The sequence below is a fragment of the Sebastes fasciatus genome, chromosome 6, assembly GCF_043250625.1.
Source record: "Sebastes fasciatus isolate fSebFas1 chromosome 6, fSebFas1.pri, whole genome shotgun sequence".
NCBI lineage: Eukaryota > Metazoa > Chordata > Actinopteri > Perciformes > Sebastidae > Sebastes > Sebastes fasciatus.
In genome coordinates this window covers 27,808,281-27,829,780 of record NC_133800.1, presented here as the reverse complement: position 1 = coordinate 27,829,780, position 21,500 = coordinate 27,808,281, and the positions used below count along the sequence as shown (strand labels likewise).

The window sequence follows — 21,500 nt, the reverse complement described above, 5'->3', positions numbered from 1 at the left end:
TTTTGTACATTAAATGTCCAACCAAGTCAATTGATCATTTATGCATTTTTAAGGATGTACGTCCACCTCACCTCTCGGATCTGCTCCTGCTCCAAGTCGTGCCTCTTTATCATGACTTTGCGCTTGAAGGCGCGGCAGTTCCTGTCGTAGAAAACTCTCTGCTGGGCCAGGAGGTGGGCCTCCTCCTCGGCCTGGGAATGCTGCATGTTCTCCTTGTGCTTGGACAGACGTTCCTGCTTCTCCTTTTTGGGTGTGCTGTGGTCTTCGTTCATCTCCTGAGGAGGGGTGAGAGGTCAAAGCAGAAGAATTGAGTGTGAGAGGAGCACAAGGCTGTTAAATTGAGCTGTGATTGGTAGGTAAATCTGACATTTTGGGTGGGTAATTTATCCGTTATTGAAGTTTTATTTGTCTTCATGTATAACAGTTTAACTGGTAAAATAAAGACAATGGCTGGTAAGTTTAGGACTATCCATTACAGAGCTGTAACAATTAATCAATTAGTTGTCAACTATTAAATTAATCACTAACTATTTTGCTAATCGATTAATCAAGGAAATAAATGATGGATTAAATCGACAATGAAAATAATTGTTGGTTGCAGCTCTAATCCATTATGGGCAGTGGGTGAGGAACTATCTAGTTTGAGATATTAAAACCAGTGGATAGAAAAGCAAATATAGTGTAAACTAGCAGAAAATGTCCAAACGATGTATTACAAATGCATGTTTTGAATGTGAAAATAAAAAAGCCTCAATAAATACTGCTTGAATAAAGAATATTGTTCACAATATCAAAGTGTTTGTAGTGAGAGCATACGGCCAACTCAAATTGACCTTCTGTCTGGAACTACAGATGACTTTCATAGCCAGAGGAGGGTTGAAAAATAAATTTCTGCCACATCTCTCCCTCCTCAGTACGAGTTCTCTTTCTCTTTCATGGGCTTTAAGGTAATCTACAACTCGAGCTAATGCACTTAACACATGAGCCTGATCCCCGTTCTCTGTGGTGTCTAATTCCGTTATAGCCCCTCAGTTGGTGGGAAATATCTCTCCCTGCCAGCGATGCTTTCTTTTAACTGTGCTGACCTAATTTTGGTCACTTATCTTGTAACTGAAAACACAGTGTATCACACTCCCAGCCCACAGGAGGATTCTCTGGACTCTGTTTGAAGGTTGTGGAGGCACAGTAACGCTGCGCTGTGCGTATGGATTTGTCAGTTTCCTTGTTTGTGTGAATATACATGTGTAGGTACACAGCGAGTAGGCCGAGTGACTCATCACAACTTCCAAGAAGACCACTTTTGGTGGTACTGAATGTGCATGTTTGTGTGGAGGAGGGCTGATTCGACAGTAAACAGCATACAGCACAGGACCGTGTGTCACAAACGAGAGAGGCGTACAAAGGAGCTCGCCTGAGGAGGGAAAAGGAAACAAACAAACGCAGGCACACCTCCTTAATCTTCTCCTTGCAGAGTTTGTACTGCTTCTTTTGATTATCCAGAAAGGTGGTCAGCTCCTTCTTCTGTTGGGCCACGATCTGCTGCTGGAACTTTTTCTCATCCGCCTGCGCCGTCTTCATCTGGGGGATGAAACAGGAGGGAAACAGGAGCAAGGGGCTGTTAACTTAGCATGGAGCCGAATACAGACTTCAGTGAACAAATAAAGACATATACTAACTAGGGGTGTACAATACCACCTAAAATATACAGTATATCGAGTTAAATTATCAGATTGACCTAGTAAAATAGAAATACTATAAAAAATACTATACTCTTTGAAAATAACTAAACTGAAACGATATTGCCTGGATAAAAAAAGCTAATAAAAATAAAATAAAAATGAACATAAATTCATTTCAGTTTTTGTCTTTTTAGCTATTATATATCAATACCGAAAAAAAGGAGACGGCATTAATTTTTGTCAACTCTTATAGATGGCGCTATGCCGCAATTTCTTCACATCGGACACTAATGTAGCTCAAAGATTAAACATTATGGCCAAAATAAAATACAACAAAATAATAAAATAAAAATAAAAATAAAAATAAAATAAAATAAAACAAAATACATGGTTGGAGAACTGAACAGGAATCTGTTCAGTTCTCCAACCATGTATTTTGTATGTATATGTAGCTATATGCTTCTGAGACATTATAGCTGGCCCCAACAAAAACAAACTAAAATGTAATATATAAAAACGGAAAGTAAACCTTTCTGAAAAGCTGAAAATAAACTAAAAATTTGCAAACACACTCTGAAAACTAACTAAAACTAAACTAATATAAAATAAAATAAAAACAAATTCAAAATTCAAAACTATTATAACCCTTGTTCACGTAAACTGTAACAGGCATTTTTAACAACATTTTATCAACAAAAAGGACATCTGTTAATCAAGAAAATTATCTACAGATTAATGACAATGAAAATAATTGGAATTTGCAGCTCTGAATCTCATGTTGGCTAAGTTTTTATATGCTTGTCATGTATATTTTAATGTAGTACGACCAGTTAAAGACACTGGACTGATTGGTTGGTTGAACTTTTTTATGTTATTGGCTCTTGTAGCTAATGTCAGTTTGTAGACATTTAAAGGAGATTGCAATATGAGCAAATTTAGGTGCTTTGGATAAAAGTATCCAATCCAAAAATGGAAGATGTAATTACTAAAACAACCCATTTTCAGACCATGTTTTCTGCTGTAAGCCAAACTCTAGCAACGTATTAATTTAGCTGAGTGACATGTCACTCACATGTAACATTGTGTGTTTAAGTAGCTGTTCAAGGGGTGCAAGCTGGTCTACATGAACAGATATACTATCTCCCTGGCTGGTCTGCCACGCTGCGTGCTAATCACGGAGATATGCAGCTTGTTTTTCAGAGCGTGACATTCTGTGACCCACTTCTGGCCTTGTGTTTCATCTTATGTATCATTGGGTGGCAGCAGTGCGTTAAGTCGTACCAAAACTTTCCGTGGCATTCAATGTAAGACTAATGCTGGAGCTTCGTGGTTCAAAATGATCAACAAACTTTCCTCCAGCAGCTATAGCATCATTATAACTTCAACATCATGCCCTCCCGTCTTTCCAAAGCAGACCTTATCGCCCAGCCAACTGTTGCATGGTACATGTAGGCCGCTGGGATCACCTGTGAAATAACTTAGGGGTTACTGCACTCATGTATCCACTCATGTCCTATAACCTCATAAATCCCACCTCCTTCTCAGAATGCACGGCGTGGCGCTTGGCCAGCTTCTCCAGCTCGATGTAGGCGTTGTTGGCCTGCGTCTCCACCTCCTTCTGCAGCTTGAGCCGGTGCTCGTCCATCTCGGCCTTCAGCTTGTTCTCCAGGGCGATCAGCTGCTTCTGGTGTTGCCGCCGCATGCGCTTGTAGCCCGACATCTGCTCCCGCAGCTCGCTCTCCTGCTCATGCTCGTGGATCTGCTTGGTCACCTGTGGAGAAAGAGAGAAGTTAGGAGATGGAGAGCACTGGGATATCTGATTTTTGATCAGACAGAAAACCAAATTATTTAACAAATATGCAACAGTTTATTAAAATATAGGGTGCTTCCAAACAGCAACGCTTGACATGTCACCTGTCCTTTGTAAATATCAATTTATCCGAGTTATCTTTTCCAAGAAGAACTGAAACAGAATTCATTCAATACTGTAAAGCATCACAGTTCAGCTGCCACTGTAACACTTGTCAGTTTTACAGAGGCAAGAAACAAGCTTCAACCACTGATAGGTAACTACGACCTTAAAAATAAGAAATACTTTGAAATCCCTTCAGATGATCTAGAGCCCAACAAAAGCTCTTTCATCTGACCATCGCACACACAGTCACTGCACCGATCAGGCAACCATAAATTATCGAAAATGTGTTTAAATCAGATGAAGCAAGAAAAGAAGTTTACAACAATTTTAACATTTACATACTATATTTAATCTAAGACAAGGACCACACTGGCAGGTTTTAACAGCAATATCACCCATCATTTTTTAGCAAAACCTGACAACACCGGACACACCAACCTGAGGACAGAAAGGGTTCTCCACATCTAGGTAGTACTCGCTCCGCATCTTCTCATAACTTCCACCTGAACTCCTCAGGCCAAACATGATGGCGACTTTAGCCAAGTGCACCAGCATCCAGGAACCTTGTGCAGCATCCTATGCCCGATAGAACCCTGCCTGCGCTCCGATGCCACCCTGAGACCCAACCTTACTGGACGACGACCCCCCACTTCCCCTCCCTTCTCCTTGGTTCGTGCCCTGGGCACGCAGCGGCCAAGGCAGGCGTGTGAACTGTGAATGAGGCAGGCCGACCGCGCGGGCCAACAAGAGCACAGAGCGGCTCTTTAGTTGGGCTAACGCTAAGCGGCGGACAGCAGGTGGGTCACATGAATACCTCATTGAGAAAGAGTGAGAGAAGTTGGAGAGGGGGGGTTAGAGACGAGCAGGCAGAGAGCTGAGGGGAGGGGTTGGGGGGGTGGTTGCAAAGGAGAGACAGCAGATGGAGAGTGACTGGGAGAGAGTTAGAGGAAAAAATGGAAATAATGAGAAGTAAAATAAGAGCAGCTAGAGGAGAAAATGTTATGGGGTGGGGGGGTTGGTGTGGAAATAGGTGGAGGTTTAGCTCCCCCCACTCCTTAATCTGAGCTGAATCAATACCCCACTGTAACAGCAGCTCCCAATCCTAGTCACTTGCTTAGCTGCCACCCTGCATGCCGCCACAAAGGACCAAGTCACGTCATGTGACGGCCTCTTTCACACAAGGCTCAGGGAGGGAAAGGAGATCATATTCAGAGAGAGGAGGAGGGGATCGGGGGGGCATGCAGGCTAAAGGTGAATGTTCCAATGAGATCAGTGGGAATTAAGCAGCTGAACTTAGTTATTTTGCTAATGTGGCAGTTCTTGTTGAATAGAGGAATTGCTGTGATGGTGGTTGTTGATGTGACTGATCGGTGTAATAACAAATAAGTGGGGCGAGCACGCACAAATTGTCTTCTTGTCTACAATAGACCACTTAGACTCTAGTGCTGTGTATTGGCAAGAATCTGGCTATACGATACGATACGTATCATTATACAGGGGTAACGATTCAGTATATTGCGATATATTGAGATGCTGTAAACCAGGCTATATTTTGATTGTGATTTTTTTAATTCTATTTTAGGAAAACTGTCATAAAGAACTAAGCAGAAATACATCATTTTAGAATAGGCAAAAACAAAAAATGTATACCCCTAACTGCATGTGATTAACATAAAGTGGGCATGTATGTGAAGGGGAGGCTTGTGGGTACATTTCATTCACATATCTTGAGGTCAGAGGTCAAGGGACCCCTTTGAAAATGGCCCAATGCCAGTTTTTCCTCGCCAAAATTTTGTGTAACTTTGGAGCATTATTTAGCCTCCTTCACAACAAGCTAGTATGAAATGGTTGGTACTAACGGATTCCTTATGTTTTCTAGTTTCATATGATGCCAGTATCTACCGCCTCGCTATCAACTCCAAAATATTGAATAGCGCTTGGGTCCGACGGCGGGCCATCAGATTTTTAAGAGGTTAATAAAAAATCAATACAGTGTTTTGGAGAATCGACAGTACAGTATCGCACAACATAACACCTCCTCCTAACATACAGCGAGTGAGCGAACTCTCGCCAATGAAGTGGAAATTTTTTTCCAGATATACTGCGAGCAATGTCAGTCTCTATTACATAGAGAGCATGATATTGATTAACTGTCAGCGTTGATTTTTACCAGTGAAAATAGGCTGGAGGTGTGCGAAACTTTGCATAAACAGAGCCAGGGCAAAAACTGAAACAATATGATACTCATGTGTATCAACATTTTCTTACACCCATATTAGACACACGTGTGTGTCACGTACTTATAAAGAGCTTTGATAAATGTAAATATAAAGGGAATGAGTAGTTTGTCTATGATTTGAGTAAGAACCCTTTAATAGAGCAAGTCAAGGCTGTTTTCCTGACAGAATTCAGCGCTGCAAAGAAGACATTCAATTTGCTGAAAATGGACGATGCTCTGCAGAACATAAAATAAAATAATTTCAACTAATTTAATTAACTGACATTAAAATATTTTCAATGATACAAGAGAGCAGCTCTTTTATACATCTCATATTTTATTGGAGAGTAGAAGACTTGCAAGACTGTTCTTCCTTATTACATTAAAAGGGTCTTTGTCGGGTACGAGAGAGAAGAAGAAGACATGGTTGTACTTTGAATGTTGCTACAGATGTATAGTGACATATGGTGAAGTCATTTGGCTAAAAAGGGGAAGCAAAAAAGCCTCTACAGACCTTCTTTATTGTCCTGTTTTTCTGTAGATGCACAAATGTGGGGGGCTCTGTATTCTCATGTCTGTTTGGGCCTCAAAAGCAAAGGAAGTGCATCTGGTTTAAACACAACCTCTGACATTTACATAAGAAACAAGTCTTTTAATTATTTTCTGCTACATAAAAACACAGCAGATACCAATAAAGCATATTGCTGCTCTGTTGTTGACGTGCTGTTTTTTTACAACCTGCAACCGAGAGCTGAGGATGAGTCAAGCGGGAGATGAGGTGAAATATCTTACAACGATGTCGTCTCTCACGCAGCCTAACAGTTACTTCATCTGACCTATAATAACCCCCTCCGTCTCACTCGCTAGTTATTTCTCACATTGTTCTACTTCTCGCTTTACATCCATCTCTTTCTGCCGTTTCCCTCCCTCCTCATCCTTTTCCCTTTCCTTACATCTCCCTTGATGATTTTTCATCCTGCTCTCCAGTTTATTTTCCTCTTTTCTTGTCATTGCCACATCATCTTCTTCAGTTTAATCCCTTCCTTTTCTCTCGTTCTTCTCTCTCCATGTTTTCCCACCTCTACGCTTCATGTCACCTCTGCCTCTCTCTCCTTGTACTTCTTTGACAGTCCAGATTTCAATCTGCACTGCTCTTTTGTCTCACCTCTTGTTTGTTTATCTGTCCTTCTCAACCCCCTGATATCTGACGTCTGTGTCCTGTCCTCCACCACGTCTTTACCTCACCCAGCCACCTCAATTCATTCACTCTTTAATCTCTCCATCACTATGATTTCCTCCTTTGTCTTTTTTCGAAGTATGAGCACATTTCATACCCACTCAAGAATTTGCATACTTGTTTTTGAGGATGCAACTTATTACTGGTGGTATTTATTTCTCTCTTTTCCTGTTCTCCATCTCCCTCTCTCTCCCTTCTCTGGCGATCCATCACCCGTCACCATCTGGACCCCCCGTTCTCCTCTCTCCCTCTCTCTCTCTTTGTCTACCTGCTGATTCCAGTCTCAGCGAGTCGAGGCCAATCTGAGGACGTCTGCACTCGGCAAAAAGAGATGATGTCATCCCTCTTTCAGCGCCGGCGGGCAGGACCGGCGCTATCACACGACACAGATACTGTGGTTTACTCGTAGCCGCCTCTTTTCAAGACAGGCAGCCTCGGTTACACAGAGCTGCCGACACAGTGTGTGCCACCTCAGCTGCTTACATCTCTGAGGTATTTTAGTTTGAATTTAATCCACAAAGTTAGAACTCTGTAGTGTGCCGACTATATTTCTGTGATGTTAAAGTGATTCTAAGTATAATTAATGAGTTGGGGAGAAGGAAGGATTGCTTTCTTTTTAAGTTAAATGTATGTGAGGAGAGGACATTGGATACAATTACCTGTCTTTTGTGCATAAGAACAAATTTCCTTAACTTTAAGGTTACATATCCGGTAACCCCTGTTCTCGGATAACACAAGGGTGACATCTCACCAGAAGACACTTCTTGTGTAAAGCGAGGAAGAGCTGGACTTTTTGTCACCATACTCCGTCAGCGGAAGAACGAAATCTGTCTCCCGAGCTAGCACCAGGTTTGCCATTTCTCATTTTAAGGACGCTTGCTGTAGCTAGCTTGAGAAAGGCAGACAGGAAAGTTTGGCACAGCTATATGGACTTAGCTAGTAGCTAGCTCGTGTCACCTGGCTTGGTGGCAGTTAGATAATCCCAAATATACTCAATACTCAATCAGTACATTCTGCATACTGCCTACTAAATTAACGATTAAGTATGATATTACCAGCAGACTGTTCACACTGAAGTGTACTCAAGCAAGACGTATCAAATGACTGACGGTCGGTCTCACCCCGCCAGCGTGACGGGGGGTCGCAAGGAGACATTGCTTTGTTTTAAGGTGTTACAAGTCAACAACTTTGGGAACCACTGAGGACTTCTGAGGACAATGGTGAGAGTGTTCCCGAGAGTGAGACACATGTTTAAAAGGGAGCTGACATAATGCTATCCATGTTTAGTTAGGTGTCCTCGGAAGGAAAAGTCCATTAGTGTAGGAATGCAATCATCAATAGGTGCATTAGGAAGGATTATTTTTATTCATTGTCTCATTTGCGAATTTTATAGCTTCTGTTTTTTGAGGACCAACTTCACTGTGGCATGTTTTTATTTCAAACCTTCACTGGAGTTGCAGCTGGACTGAATCTTACAGCTCCTATGGATGATGACCGTGAATTTAAGAGTAACAAAAGAGTCATTTTCAGTAGTGTGCAGGAATACAGATAACGGCGACCTGTGGTCTTTAAAAAAAACCCACACAGTGCTGGACTATCCGTGGCTCCCGCTCTGATCGAGGACAGTATTAGGACAAAGACACATCTTCTGTGCTCATGTTCTCTCGCGTCTGGTTTAAGACCTGACAGCAGAAGGGACTCACAATTAAAACCACTGGGTCATGGATGGGTAAACACACACACACACGCATAGACACTCACATACGCTTACACACAACAACACAACTACTTACTAGTTACTAGAGCCGGTTTCCATGACAACAGACAGGGAGGGAGAGAGAGAGAGAGAGAGAGAAAGAGAGACATGGAGAAAGAGAGAGAGAGAGAGAAAGAAAGAGAGAAATCCACCCCCTTTAACCCAGAATGTAGAGTCACATCTGAGAATGATGTATTATCAAGTGCAGGAGAAGAATAAATAAAGGAGAGGGCGGAGGGAGGGGAGTGGTAAATGTGAAGCGTAGTACAAGAGGAGAAAACAAAAGGAGTGAGGTGAATGAGAGGGAAGACGGCCGAGAAATATAGACAAAGAGCAAGGAAGAGGTAAAAACCAGAAGATGGGCAGACGGGAAGAGAAATAGACTAAATATCAATAGGTGGATCCACAAAGGAAAGACAGGTCTAGGCGTTTTAAAACATCAGTTTGTTCCAGCATGGACCCACATCACATTTCTTCAGCGTGGAGACATTACATCACATCCAGACTCGACCGCCACATTCGCAGACAGGTTTTAACAGAGAGAAACAAAAGTATGCCCCCGTACGCTGCTAAGGTGTAAACACAACACTCTGATAAGGATTTTGGCTTATTGGTATTTAAAGCAACAAAGCTTTCAAGGTGAATGTTGCACAAATGAATGACCCTGAGACAGTGGGCAACCTCCAGGGTCTGAAAAGTTAAGTAAATGCAGAGGAGCCTTAAACCTGCATTCCTTCTAATAGCCAGCAGGGGGCAACTCCTCTGGTTGCAAAAAGAAGTCTGATTGTATATAAGTCTATGAGAAAATGACCCTACTTCTCACTTGATTTATTACCTCAGTAAACATTGTCAACATGAGTTTATGGTCTCAATCGCTAGTTTCAAGTCTTCTTCAATACAGCATGATGTTCATTTAGTAAATTATGGTCCCATTTAGAGTCAAATAGACCATAAAGCAGGGGAAGCTTTAAGACGGGGCTACCTTGTGATTGACAGGTCGCTACCACAGCGGTGTCCGGTCTGGGAGTTGTCCGCGTTTTCATCTTACACCTTTAACACATTCACAGTGTGTTTTCAGTTCATGAAAGTTAATTATAACCTTTTTGGTCGCCTGAAAATCTCTTATTCAGCATTCGGTTGTACTTAGCTCCATCCTCTCGTGTCACTTCTGGTTGCAAAAAACCAACATGGCAACGGCCAAAATGCCGAACTCAAGGCAGTCCACAAACCAATGGGTGACGTCACGGTAACTACGTCCACTTCTTATATACAGTCTATGCCCTGACACTCTTAAAGGTAGGGTTGGTAATCTTCAAAAACATTTATTTGTTATATTTCTTGAAATTTTCTTCACATCCTTACAACAATCAATAAATAAAATGCTCTGACAAAAAAAAAGAAAAGAAAAAAAAATCTGGTATTGGTGGCTGTCGCAGGACTGTAATAAAAATGTCCAATCATTTCATTTGGCCCGAATGTAATGATTGGCCGGGCTACCTGCTTGTCTACCTGCACAGTTTTCCAGAAGCTGCTAGCTTGACATCTGTGAGTACTAATAACAGACATATTTGTTGTTTACGTTCATTATGATAATTGTGGAGGAGTGGCTTTTGAGGGAGGCCTGAAGGGACGGGCTGTCAGCGCTGCCGACTTGGCTTCTCGTTAGATTTAGTGACTTTTGGAGCTAGTGCTGCTAGCTACTTTCATTAGAAAAGAGTTGGCAACACTGGGCTGGGTTTTTCAGTTGGATACTTTTAAAAATCTAGCATACTCTTTCTAGTTTCTCAAGATTACCAAACCTAGCTTTAACAGAGATGAAAAGCATGTTTCTGGATCTCAAAAAGAGAAAGGAGTAGAAAATAGTTTTGCTTAACTTACCAGTGAGGCTGATTTTATGGTGGCAAAGCGTCCCTGGTTCTTGTAGTTTTGGGCCTGGCTGCTCTTGTCGGAGGAGGACGGCCTAAGCCCTTGTCGGGGGTCCCTGTGGATCCCATCGTCCCAGTTGTACTGATGGTCCTGCTAGATGGACAGCAGTGAGAAATGCAAACTGAGCACAAGTCATCCATTAAATCACAGAGTTGTCTTCTTTAAAAAAAAAAAAATACAACAACAACAAATGGCACTGACGTGAACGAGGTGAAAAAATGAAGGTGCACTTCACAGTTTTTAACTCACTAAAAACTGTGCCAGTGTCTGTGACTTTTTAAATAACAAAATTCCCCATTGATTTTAATCGTACGACATTGAAACTTCAAAAGGAATCTTCAGCATTTGCTAAAACTGTGTCAACTCTAACCTTGCAAAACATGATGAAATGCCAAACACTCAACCCCTCCCCTCCATTAAAACTGATTTTCAGGAACCAGGGGACCAAAGAGTTGATTCATGAGAGGAGGGAACTTCATCAGCATCTGAAAACAATATGTGTCACTTGCATTTGTTCTCAGCTCAGCCCCCTGAACTTGAAACAGCACATTGGCTGTCTGTTCATAAAGTGACATCCTTATTCATGCACTGTCAAAACACAAAGAGCAGATGAAGAAAGAGAATGAAAGAGCAGTGACAGCCCTCTCTTCACAGATGTTTAAGTCACATGAGAATGTCAGGCATTGTGGTGACCTGTGTGTACTGAATGTATGTGTGTGTGTGTATGTGTGTGTGTGTGTGTGTGTGTGTGTGTGTGCAGGATGACAGAGCTGTAAGTGGGGAGTGTGTGCTGCTTGTCGACATGTGTACACAGCCTTTGTTCTCGGAGTGTGAACGGTGTTCGCGATGAACTTGAAGCAGTCTGCCAAACAGTGAGGACTGTGTTGATGGTTTCCATGGTTTCAAATGGGCGGTAAAGGGGGGGGAGGGATTACGCATACACTTGAAAATAGTAAGAGAAACCCAGAGGATGTTTGCACGGAGCTATGTTTCCTTTCCATTTTGGAGTGCACAGTTACAGAGGAAGTGATTGTTCTAGTAGCATTGCATGTGATGATTATGCTTGCTGTGTTTTTATGTACTCACTTAGGATGCTTTCACAAGCCATAGTCTGTTTGGTTCGTCTGAATCAGAGAGAAATCGCTACTTTTGGTTCGTTTTCTATTAAGTCTGGTTCAGTTTCACAGTGCACAAATTAAAGCAGAGCAAATAAAAAAAATAATTTGCTGAAGGCCGTGTACGAAGTAGCAAATTTATCTTTTTTCGTCTCGAGAGCTGCCACTCCTATGCAGGGAATCGCAGACTTTGATATATTGCTGTCGAAGTGTTTTCACTTTCACTCGGCACTGATCGACTGTGTGTACGAATCCCTTCTCCTCGAACGACTTTATAAACGTCACTATTTTTGTGGACTTTATTTATCATATTCTGTATGCTCTCTTCGACCAAAATGTCAAGCAAACATCAGACTTCACCACCTCTCGCAAGCGGTCTCGGACCGGTTGTTTTGGTCCGCACCAGAGTACAATTACTGTGTTCACAACTGCCCAAACAAACCGCACCAGGGGTTGATTAAAGCTGACTAAATGTTGGCTTGTGAAAGCGCCCTTAGAAACCTGGGTACATGGCATTTCGACAAAAGTGTTTACTACTGCAAAAGTACTACTTAAATCAAATTAGAGGACAGTTATTGGGGAGGTAAAAAGTTGTTCTTGTCTGTAATCAGGCTTTTGCTCCACCAAGGAGGAATTCATTTTTGCTGGTGCTTATTCGTTTGTCTCTATATATCAGAAGGACATCTCAAAAACCTGAATTGAACTCAATGGAATTTGGTGGACAGATGGGCCTCGCGTGAATGAACAACAGATTGGACTTTTGTGGTGATCCGGATTTGAGATTTCAGCCATTTAGATATTTTTCTTTTTTGTCATGATGAAACACTAATCCTTAAGTATGGGAATCAGATTAACTGGACATGTGGAAACATTGTGGAGTAGGTCAGCTAATTTGAAAAAATTGACTTGGTACAAAACCAAACAAAAACATATTTGTGTTTGGGAGGAAAATAAACACAAAATCAGGATTACAAATTGGTGTGATGCTGATCTTTGGTTGCAATCATAGGTGTTGACATCATGAGTGTTCGGGAACTCGAGCACCTATTGGCAACTTTGAGGGAAATCATACTGTGAGGTGACCATATTGGAAGCATAGCAGAGTTTTAACTGTGAGCTAAACTTGTGTCAATTCCTATATTAAACTCTCTTGGTGTCCTGATAAGTCCCCTTTAGGTTCTGACCACTCAGTGGTTTCATAATGATATAAAAGTGCATCATTTGGCATCTCCATGTAAACCGCTGCCATCTAAACCAACAGTAATTGGCTTTAAGGGTGCTTTCACACTTATCACTGTTTGTTTCGGTTAAAGTTCCGTTCATTTGGGCTGGTGTGAAAGCTGTCAATCGAGCCCTGGGGTGGATAAAGCAACCAAACCGAGACCACTTGAAAAGGGGGTGTTGGTCTGCTTGTCTCTGGTGTGCTTTGTTTGCTATGTGACAGCATACACAGGGTTTCATGATAGCAGATCGGGATTTTAGCATGACCTCAAAAGCTAAACTACTAATATATCCATCTGCTGATCGTGAAATCTGTTCAGGAAGCAATCCTATTGATCTGTATTTAAGGCCATGTATAGAAGCATGTCAATGCAGGTATTTTCCCTGATTAATAGGTCAAAAACTGTTGAAAATGAGTTGCTTGTATCCCATCATTAACTCCATTAAAGAGTGTATGACAGCGATCCCACAGTAATACGTCTCATGCACGTGTCTATGCACTTTGCGATTAATCGCATTAACTTTCACAGCCCTAATATTTTGTTCAGTGTGTAGTGTTTTTGTCTCTGCTGACTGAAGGGCGGTTTGGACAGGATCAGAAAACTAAATGCTCAATTTCAAATGTAGTTTTCAACCAATAACAACTTCCAAGGTGTGGAATTGTCGTGAACGGTGACTCTGTGCTATAAATTTTTTTTTCATCTGTCACTCAGCCCTAAATCCTCACCACCTCACTCCCACCATCCAACACTTCACCCCTGACTTGTACCTTCTTGGTGTGTGGGGAGGACTCCAGGGTGCTGCTGTAGTCCTGGGGGTGCATCATAGTCATGTCGGAGCAGCCGTCCTCCTGCACCTCCTGCATGCTGTTCACGCTGCTGCTCTGGCTGCCCGTGCTGACCGAGGTGCTGGGGATGGAGTGGTTGCTGCCCAGGCTGTTCATCTTACAGCTGGCTGCCTCGCTGTCCTGCAAGTCAACATCCACACACACACACACACATAAATTCATAAACACATGCTTCCACAAATGAACACTCAAGAGTCATGATATTATACACAGATGCAACTATACACACACGTGTCCTTCACCCCCAATATGCACAATCGTATACAGTCACCTCAATACAAGGAACAACTAATGACCTCTAGATTGCATTACAGTCAAAGTCATGCTAAATTAACTATTAACTTCAAATTGCACGGATGTGTAAGTGTGTATTTTTCACCTGTGTCAATTCTAATGTTAATGCACATCTGTATGCCTGAGATGTGTTCAGATTAGAAGGCCACTTGAGTGTGTGTACATGATAGATAAATGGCATCAAGCTGCAAAGCTTTTAGGTGCAGCAGACAATTCAGTTAAGTCTGCAGTAACAGACTATATTAGGATGTTATAATCTGTCTTCCCACTGTCGCTGAAACCAGAAAACGAGGTTTGGGACTGCAGTTTTTTTTCAGTAAAGCCGTCAGCGGCGTCTTGTTGCAGCGAGGTCTGGTGGCTGCTCTGAATTGCGCTGCGTGGTGTAGGATGACACCGCTGTGGCTGCTGGCTGCCCATGCCTGTTCATGCTGCCTCAGGCCAGGTCAACTAAGGGACATTTCATCTCAATGTCAGGCTGCCGGTGGAAGGCTGCAGTTTGTTGTGATGTAAAAGTGCCGGACTGCTTGTGAGCCACCATAAACTGTATTTCTGTGTTCTAACCAAACTTCATCAGTTTATAAGACCACTTTGGACAAAAGTACAGTATCCAGTTCCTCCCTCTTCATCACTTCCGACAAACTATCCTGTCCTCACCCTTTGTGCTGTGAATCTGAGCTCAAAGAGTCCTGCATGTTGACCCAATAAAGTGAAAAACTCCCTCACTGCAGTGAAAGACAGGTGCTAAATTACAATAAGAAATTGATGCAGTAGAGCTGAAAAAGATAAGTCCATTAATTGATGAACTTATCATCCAACAATTTTAATAATGGGTTAATTGTTTTGGTCATTTTTCAAGTGTCAAGTGTAAAAAAATTGTTCCAGCTTCTCAAATGTAAAGATTTGATGATTTTCTCTGTTTAATATCATTATGAACTCAATGTGTTAGTGGTTGAAGATGTCAACTTGTGCTCTTGGAAATTGTGATGGGCATTTGTCAATATTTTCAGATATTTCATAGACCAAACAATTAATCGATGAATCTAGAAAATAATTAGGATTAATTGATAATAAAAACATCATTAGCTGCAGCCCTACACTGCTGTATGTATCCAACTGTTGCTTTTTAGCCGACTACCAGGTTATTATTCATCTCTGTTGTCGCTGTTGGCTGTATTATTGTTTCTGCTGCTGTTCCCTGTGAATATACACTGGAGACTTGTAATGTGTTTTATACAAAAGTTTCTTTCTGTGATAGTAAATCTGAATTTAATTTGGTTTTACACAAAATCCATAAACAAATAAAACTACAGACTTCCCTTTGAGGTGAAAGTTAGAGAATTGTGAACATAATGGCGCTCAACTGATTTCATGTTTTTAACCCCTTGTTCTTCACCCGTCTCCCTCCTCGTTACTCCAGACAAAGTCTATAATTCTCATCTCTGTATTATTTCTTTCCCACTGATCTTTTACATGAACCCTTCCCTCCTCCCTCTCCCTTTTCCTCCCACCTCCTCCTCCTCCTGGCTGTCTCCCATGGGTCCGTTGTGTTTCTCTTGGTAGAGGATCTTCTTCATCTTGCGATACTGCAGGTTGTCCAGCTCACGCACCGCATCCTTGGTCCTCTGGATGAGGTCGATGAGAATGCGCGGCGAGCGTTCCCGACGCACAAAATCATGCTGGACAGAGAAGAAGAGGGAGAAAGTGAGTTAGTTGGTTGGTTGGGTGAGAAGTTATTTAAAGACGGCCAGAAGGAGGGAACAACTTTTTTTAGAAATTTAAAAATAGTGTTTTTTAAAGTTATGTTTCAACTTCAGCCTTCATACCAGAAAATGTGTCTGTGTGTATTGTGTTTTTCCAAAGTTTTCCCAAGAAGATGTTTGTTTCAGACTACATGTTACAATTTAAATCAATTTAATGTATTAATTAAAATATTAATAGCAAAGAATAAACATTTCTTTGGGAAATACAATCGAACAAAAAAGTGGTGTTCGCTGAAATGATGTAAGAAATTAAAATGATATAAGATGAGTTGCTTCTCAGTGAAAACATCTCATAGCTGCAGGACCTTTTTACATGGTCTGTTCTTAAAGATCTTATAAATTATATTTAAAGGACATCTAATTTTACACTTTAGGACTGTGCTGCCTTCAACTGTATTATTTCAACGAGCACCATAACTGTGACCGTCACTAGAGGGCGCCTGTAGGTTGCTCTGCCCATCCTGGGAGTTCCAGCACTCTTCATCCTCTCTAGTACACTGACTGAACACATGGGATGTGTGCAAGATAGTCCATAAAATCGATTTTCATAAACACTCTTAATCCTTTTCATTCCAATAAATAATGTATTAACTGTATTTGCCTTGGTTAATGACAGCTTCAAATAAATTATACAACCGTTGAGTCACATGCAGATAATTAATTGAGAGGTTTCCGTCTTTTAATCTGAATATTTATGTTTTCTCTAGGAGCATTCAAGGGAAGAGTCGTAATATAATTAAGTATATTGGACCCCATTGTATACACACTCGATATTAGCAACCTAAATGTTCTGACCAAAAGAAAGTCAAAGTCCTACAGCAAGAAAGTTAAATCCCTGTAAAATTGAAATTACTAATGAAAACATGATTATTTAATGATATTTTGTAATACAGTTTTACACTAAACTGATTGGTGAAGCTGTGATCAGCTTTACTGTAAGGAACTGACCTTTCTGTAATTTGATGGAGGTGTATTTTGGTGTAGGTCGGGGCATTATGCATTTATGTAATTATTTATTCTGTGTTACATAACCTAGCAGGTCATAGTGTGTGTGTGGGGCTGGTGGGGGTCGGGTAAGAATGAGGTGGTGAAGATGTTTTTTAATTGTATGTACTTTTTTAGCAATTCACTGTACTGACATCAGGATGAAAATAAAAATAAAACACATCTCTCCCCTGCGCTTCCACCCACTGCACCACACACACATATTCACACCTCCCCTGAGTCACTCTCATTCATAAAATATTGTGTGGCTGAAATGTATGCAACCTTAGAGTACAGGACTAAAATATATATACTGTATAAAAATATTTTTAGGTCTATTTCCAGCTCTCTGTCTCTGCACACCCTCCTCTCCATGTGACAGATGCTGGTGTAATGGGTTAGTCAGGACACGGGGGAATGACATCACGCTCTGAAAATAGAGATGGGAGTGATTTGTCCCGATTTCTGACGGACCTACAGCAGAGTGTGGGTGGTTGGCCACCCCCGTCCCATCGACCAGCCAGAAGTTATCTCCCAGATTCTTCCTCATTAGAAGGTTAGTGTTAAGAAGAAGCGACAGCATCTTCAGTCCCTGAATGTACACTGTAACATCACCAGCTTCCTCTACCAGAAGTACTTATTCATCCTACAGATTTACTCCGTTAGGTATCATCATTTTGTGATGTTAAATGCAGTTTATCACATATTATTATTAAATGTTTCTTTATATATTGAGATGATTATTATGTGTATATGTGATAAACATTAAGTTCATTATTTAAGTTACAGAAAGGGGTGGGACCTCATAAGTGTTTGCTTCTGCCTACTCCTTTCCAAACACATGTTTATTTATTTTAGGGCTGTCAAAGTCAACGCGATAATGACGCATTAACGCAAATTTGCATTTTAAAACTAGTGAAGATACTGGTACCATATGAAACTAGAAAACCTAAGGAATCCATTGGTACCAACCATGTCATGCTAGCCTGTCGCAAAGGAGGTTGAAGAATGCTCCAAACGTATGCAAAATTTTGGCGAGGAAAAACTGGCATAGCCATATTCAAAGGGGTCCCTTGACCTCTGACCTCAAGATATGTGAATGAAAATGGGTTCTATGGGTACCCACGAGTCTCCCCTTTACAGACATGCCCACTTTATGATAATCACATGCAGTTTGGGGCAAATCATAGTCAAGTCAGCACACTGACACACTGACAGCTGTTGTTGCCTGTGTTGGGCTTGAGTTTGCCATGTTATGATTTAAGCAATTTTAATGCTAAATTCAGTACCTGTGCGGGTTTCTGGACAATATTTGTCATTGTTTATTGATTTTTAATAATAGATATATACATACATTTGCGTAAAGCAATCATATTTGTCCACTCCCATGTTGATAAGAGTATTACATACTAAGCAAATCTCCCTTTAAGGTTAATTTTGAACAGATCAATTTTAATATTTTAATCGATTGTCAGCCCTAATTTGAACACATCCTCTTGTGCTATGGGAAACTGTTTGGGGAAACTCTGGTGTTGCTCTGGAAATATCACTGAGGTTTGCTCGTTAATTTATGGGATTAAAAAAACATTCCCCCGAAAACCAAACAACCCAGAGCTATTTTTAACTGTTCAACTGTACATGTTTTGCTTAAACGGTGGGTACTTATGGGAGCAGGTCACTGAGAGGTTAATTCATTATTTGTATAATTAATATTACTCTGAATGAAGTATACAGGGAGTGAGAGTGTTTAACCTGAAGCCAGAACACTGATAGCTCAAGGCCCCCAGATTAGTGACCTGATTTCCCCTTTAAAGAGCTTGGAGGGGCGTGTGCCTGTGTGTGTGTGTGTGTGTGTGTGTGTGTGTGTGTGTGTGTGTGCACACTGAAAGAAACAGTGATTTTGTGTGTCTGAGAAGGGAAAGTGGGGTATTAATCATAAGCTAACATCCCACCCCCCAAGCCTTCACTATAAAGCAGCCCTTTCGACACTGATCCCAAGTCTGTTTGGTACTTATCCCTCTTTAAGGGTTTTTCGGCCAGGATTTGGGTCAGGGGTGTTGGGAAGAGTGAATTCCAGTCTACAGGTCGATCCCATCCAGACCCCCTTATTTAACCGCCACCTAACCTCACACCCTCCCACAGGTGGGGTAGGTGTGAAAACTCCTGCTCGAGCTCCCACACTGTTGAGTGTGATCACCAAGAACATAAAACTCTTAGTGGGCCAATAGGATTACCTGTTGGTCACACAAACAAAAAGATCAACCCCTCAATTACAGGGAAACACAATGAACATACACAGATTAACACTCTGTAGGTTCATTGTGTTGTAGTGGGGTGTTGTTGGGCAAAAAAAAAAGTCATTATAAAGGCTGAATTGCTGCTGCATTTCCATTTTATAATCCTTACTTTATGGGATAATTTTTCCTTTTATTTGACAGATGACAGTGGAGAGTGACAGAAAGAGAGGGAGGGAGGGTGACATGTAACAACATAGTCTAAATTTAGACTGAGTCGACCTTATAATAAGATCTGTTTGTAAAAAGTTGTATTAAAAAAAAAAAGAATGGGGCACCCCTTTCGTGTTTAGAGCAGTGTTAATTTGGCAGCTATTATAGATTTAGTCTTAGCCTTAAGACAAAAATGATTAATGATTATCAAAATGTTTTGGTCCAGTTTTAGTCGCCGAAAAGTCATTCGATTTTAGTCAAAATGTTTTCTCTATTAATTTTGTCGGCTTTTTAAATTTTTATTTAATCTTATTTAGTCTTGTTTAGTCATTTTAGTCAAATTCTTTTCACATAAAATTTTATCTTATCATTATCTGATGAAAAACACAGGTTGAATGATTAAGAATGCAGCTTTGCAGTTAGTTGGAGTCGTCCTGACTGTGCTCATTAATGATGCACAGTTCAGTCGCACCCACTGGTCCGTTATGAGAGCCAATTCACCCACCTAACATGTAAAAATATGCATTACTCAACCACCCGAACCCGACCAACAAACCGCCAACTTTATGCTTTAAAGTAGCAATATTGTCAGGACTGAGGTGTGAGACAAGAAGGACAGAGATGGACTGAGCGCCGCCGCTGCAGCATGTTGTGTGTTTGAGACAGAGAAGGAGAGAGAGTGACAGAAAGGTGACAAAAATAAAGATAGGTTTTGGTTTTATGTTTTTAAACTACATTTTAGTCTCGTCTTTTGTCATCAACGATATTTCATGTTTGATATTGTCACTGTTATTGTTTAATGACGTCGGTACGTCTCGTCATCGTCTCAGTCATGGAAAAAAAAGGTCGTTGAGGAACATATTTCGTCTTAGTTTTCATTAACAAAATTAACATTGGTTTAGAGTCAAAATGTATCCATGGACAAAAATTGTTTTGTTCTTCCTTGATTTGCAATGGATTGATTGTTGAGTTTTGTCTTGTTTTGAATATCAGTGTATTGTAGCGTATTCATTTTGACAACCAAGGCTAAGTATGTATGTGGTGACGATGAGCTGTTGGACTTTTTTGAAGAAATAATAAAGAAACTGTTAATCAGAAAAACAATGGGGCACCCTGGTGGCGGGTTTAAGGCACCAAACAGGAACCCCAAGGCCGACTTTTGTTACATGTCCTTCCCTATTTCTCTCTCTCGCTCCTCATTTCCTGTCATCTCTCTACTGTCCAACTATCAATAAAAGGCATAAAATGCCAAAAACTGATGTGAAAGCAGCAAATACTGTACACGCAGCTCTATGGAGCCCTTAAGGACCATGGCTACGAGGCACGGCACAGGAAGCAGAGTTACAACAAAGAAGGAAAAAAAATAGATAAAGAATAAGCAATTCTCAGCGGGGTGCTTGATTCCTGGGCTTGAAGAAGACACCGTGTATATGCTTGCGTATTAGGGAGTCGTGGGTGGGTGGGAGTGACTCATCCACATGGCTCGGAGACTGACTGAGACAGGAAGTGAGGTCACAGCTGGGGGGATTACAGAGGAAGCCCACTCACTCTTAGCAGCTCCCCTGACGAGGGTCTGTCCTGAGGAATTTTCAGTAGGCAGTAGTCGACAAAGCTCCGGAAGGGGTCAGACCTGGGTGAGGAGAACAGTGAGATGGAGGTCAACGATTCCCCTTCGTAGTCTAATTTATTTAAATAACTTAAACAGAAATAGCAGTGACAATCTGATAATAGGCTGCCTTCAGCCACACCTTACTCTCAATGACTGCTTAATGTGATGAGTAATCTCTTCTTCTGTGTTTATCATATCAATGAATTAAACCAGAACAATCCTATGTAATCTCTGACGGCAGCCACGTATATGAACCATATATGGATTATGTAAATATGTGGAGCAATAAACATATAGGCCACTGGAGCTGTGGAACACCGTGCCACTGACTCTGATCTAAAAATATGCTCATGATAACAGAGTATATGTAACACCATGTGTTTGGGTTGCTGCTATGGATTGATAACATTAAAGTAAAATGCGGTGCTATCCATGGTCATTGTAGGGTCAGTAAGTGCACCTATCCACCATCTCGCTACATCTAACGTCCTC

The 21,500-nt window shown here is 41.2% G+C and overlaps 1 protein-coding gene across 7 annotated transcripts in view; it reads right to left on the bottom strand.

Moving 5' to 3' along the window:
* taok3a (TAO kinase 3a) overlaps positions 1 to 21,500 on the bottom strand; it is a 79,443-nt gene that overhangs the window by 7,565 nt on the left and 50,378 nt on the right. For 5 of the 7 annotated variants that reach the window (XM_074638962.1, XM_074638963.1, XM_074638964.1 and 2 more), the window contains 7 exons: positions 20,948 to 21,029; positions 15,717 to 15,884; positions 13,837 to 14,034; positions 10,684 to 10,824; positions 3,214 to 3,450; positions 1,450 to 1,578; positions 72 to 275 (listed from right to left, as the gene is read on the bottom strand). In XM_074638962.1, coding sequence (XP_074495063.1) covers positions 72 to 275; positions 1,450 to 1,578; positions 3,214 to 3,450; positions 10,684 to 10,824; positions 13,837 to 14,034; positions 15,717 to 15,884; positions 20,948 to 21,029 — 1,159 coding nt within the window. Of the gene's footprint in view, positions 1 to 71; positions 276 to 1,449; positions 1,579 to 3,213; positions 3,451 to 4,032; positions 4,180 to 10,683; positions 10,825 to 13,836; positions 14,035 to 15,716; positions 15,885 to 20,947; positions 21,030 to 21,500 lie in introns of those variants that run through there. The other 2 variants (XM_074638966.1, XM_074638969.1) reach the window with 2 other exon arrangements.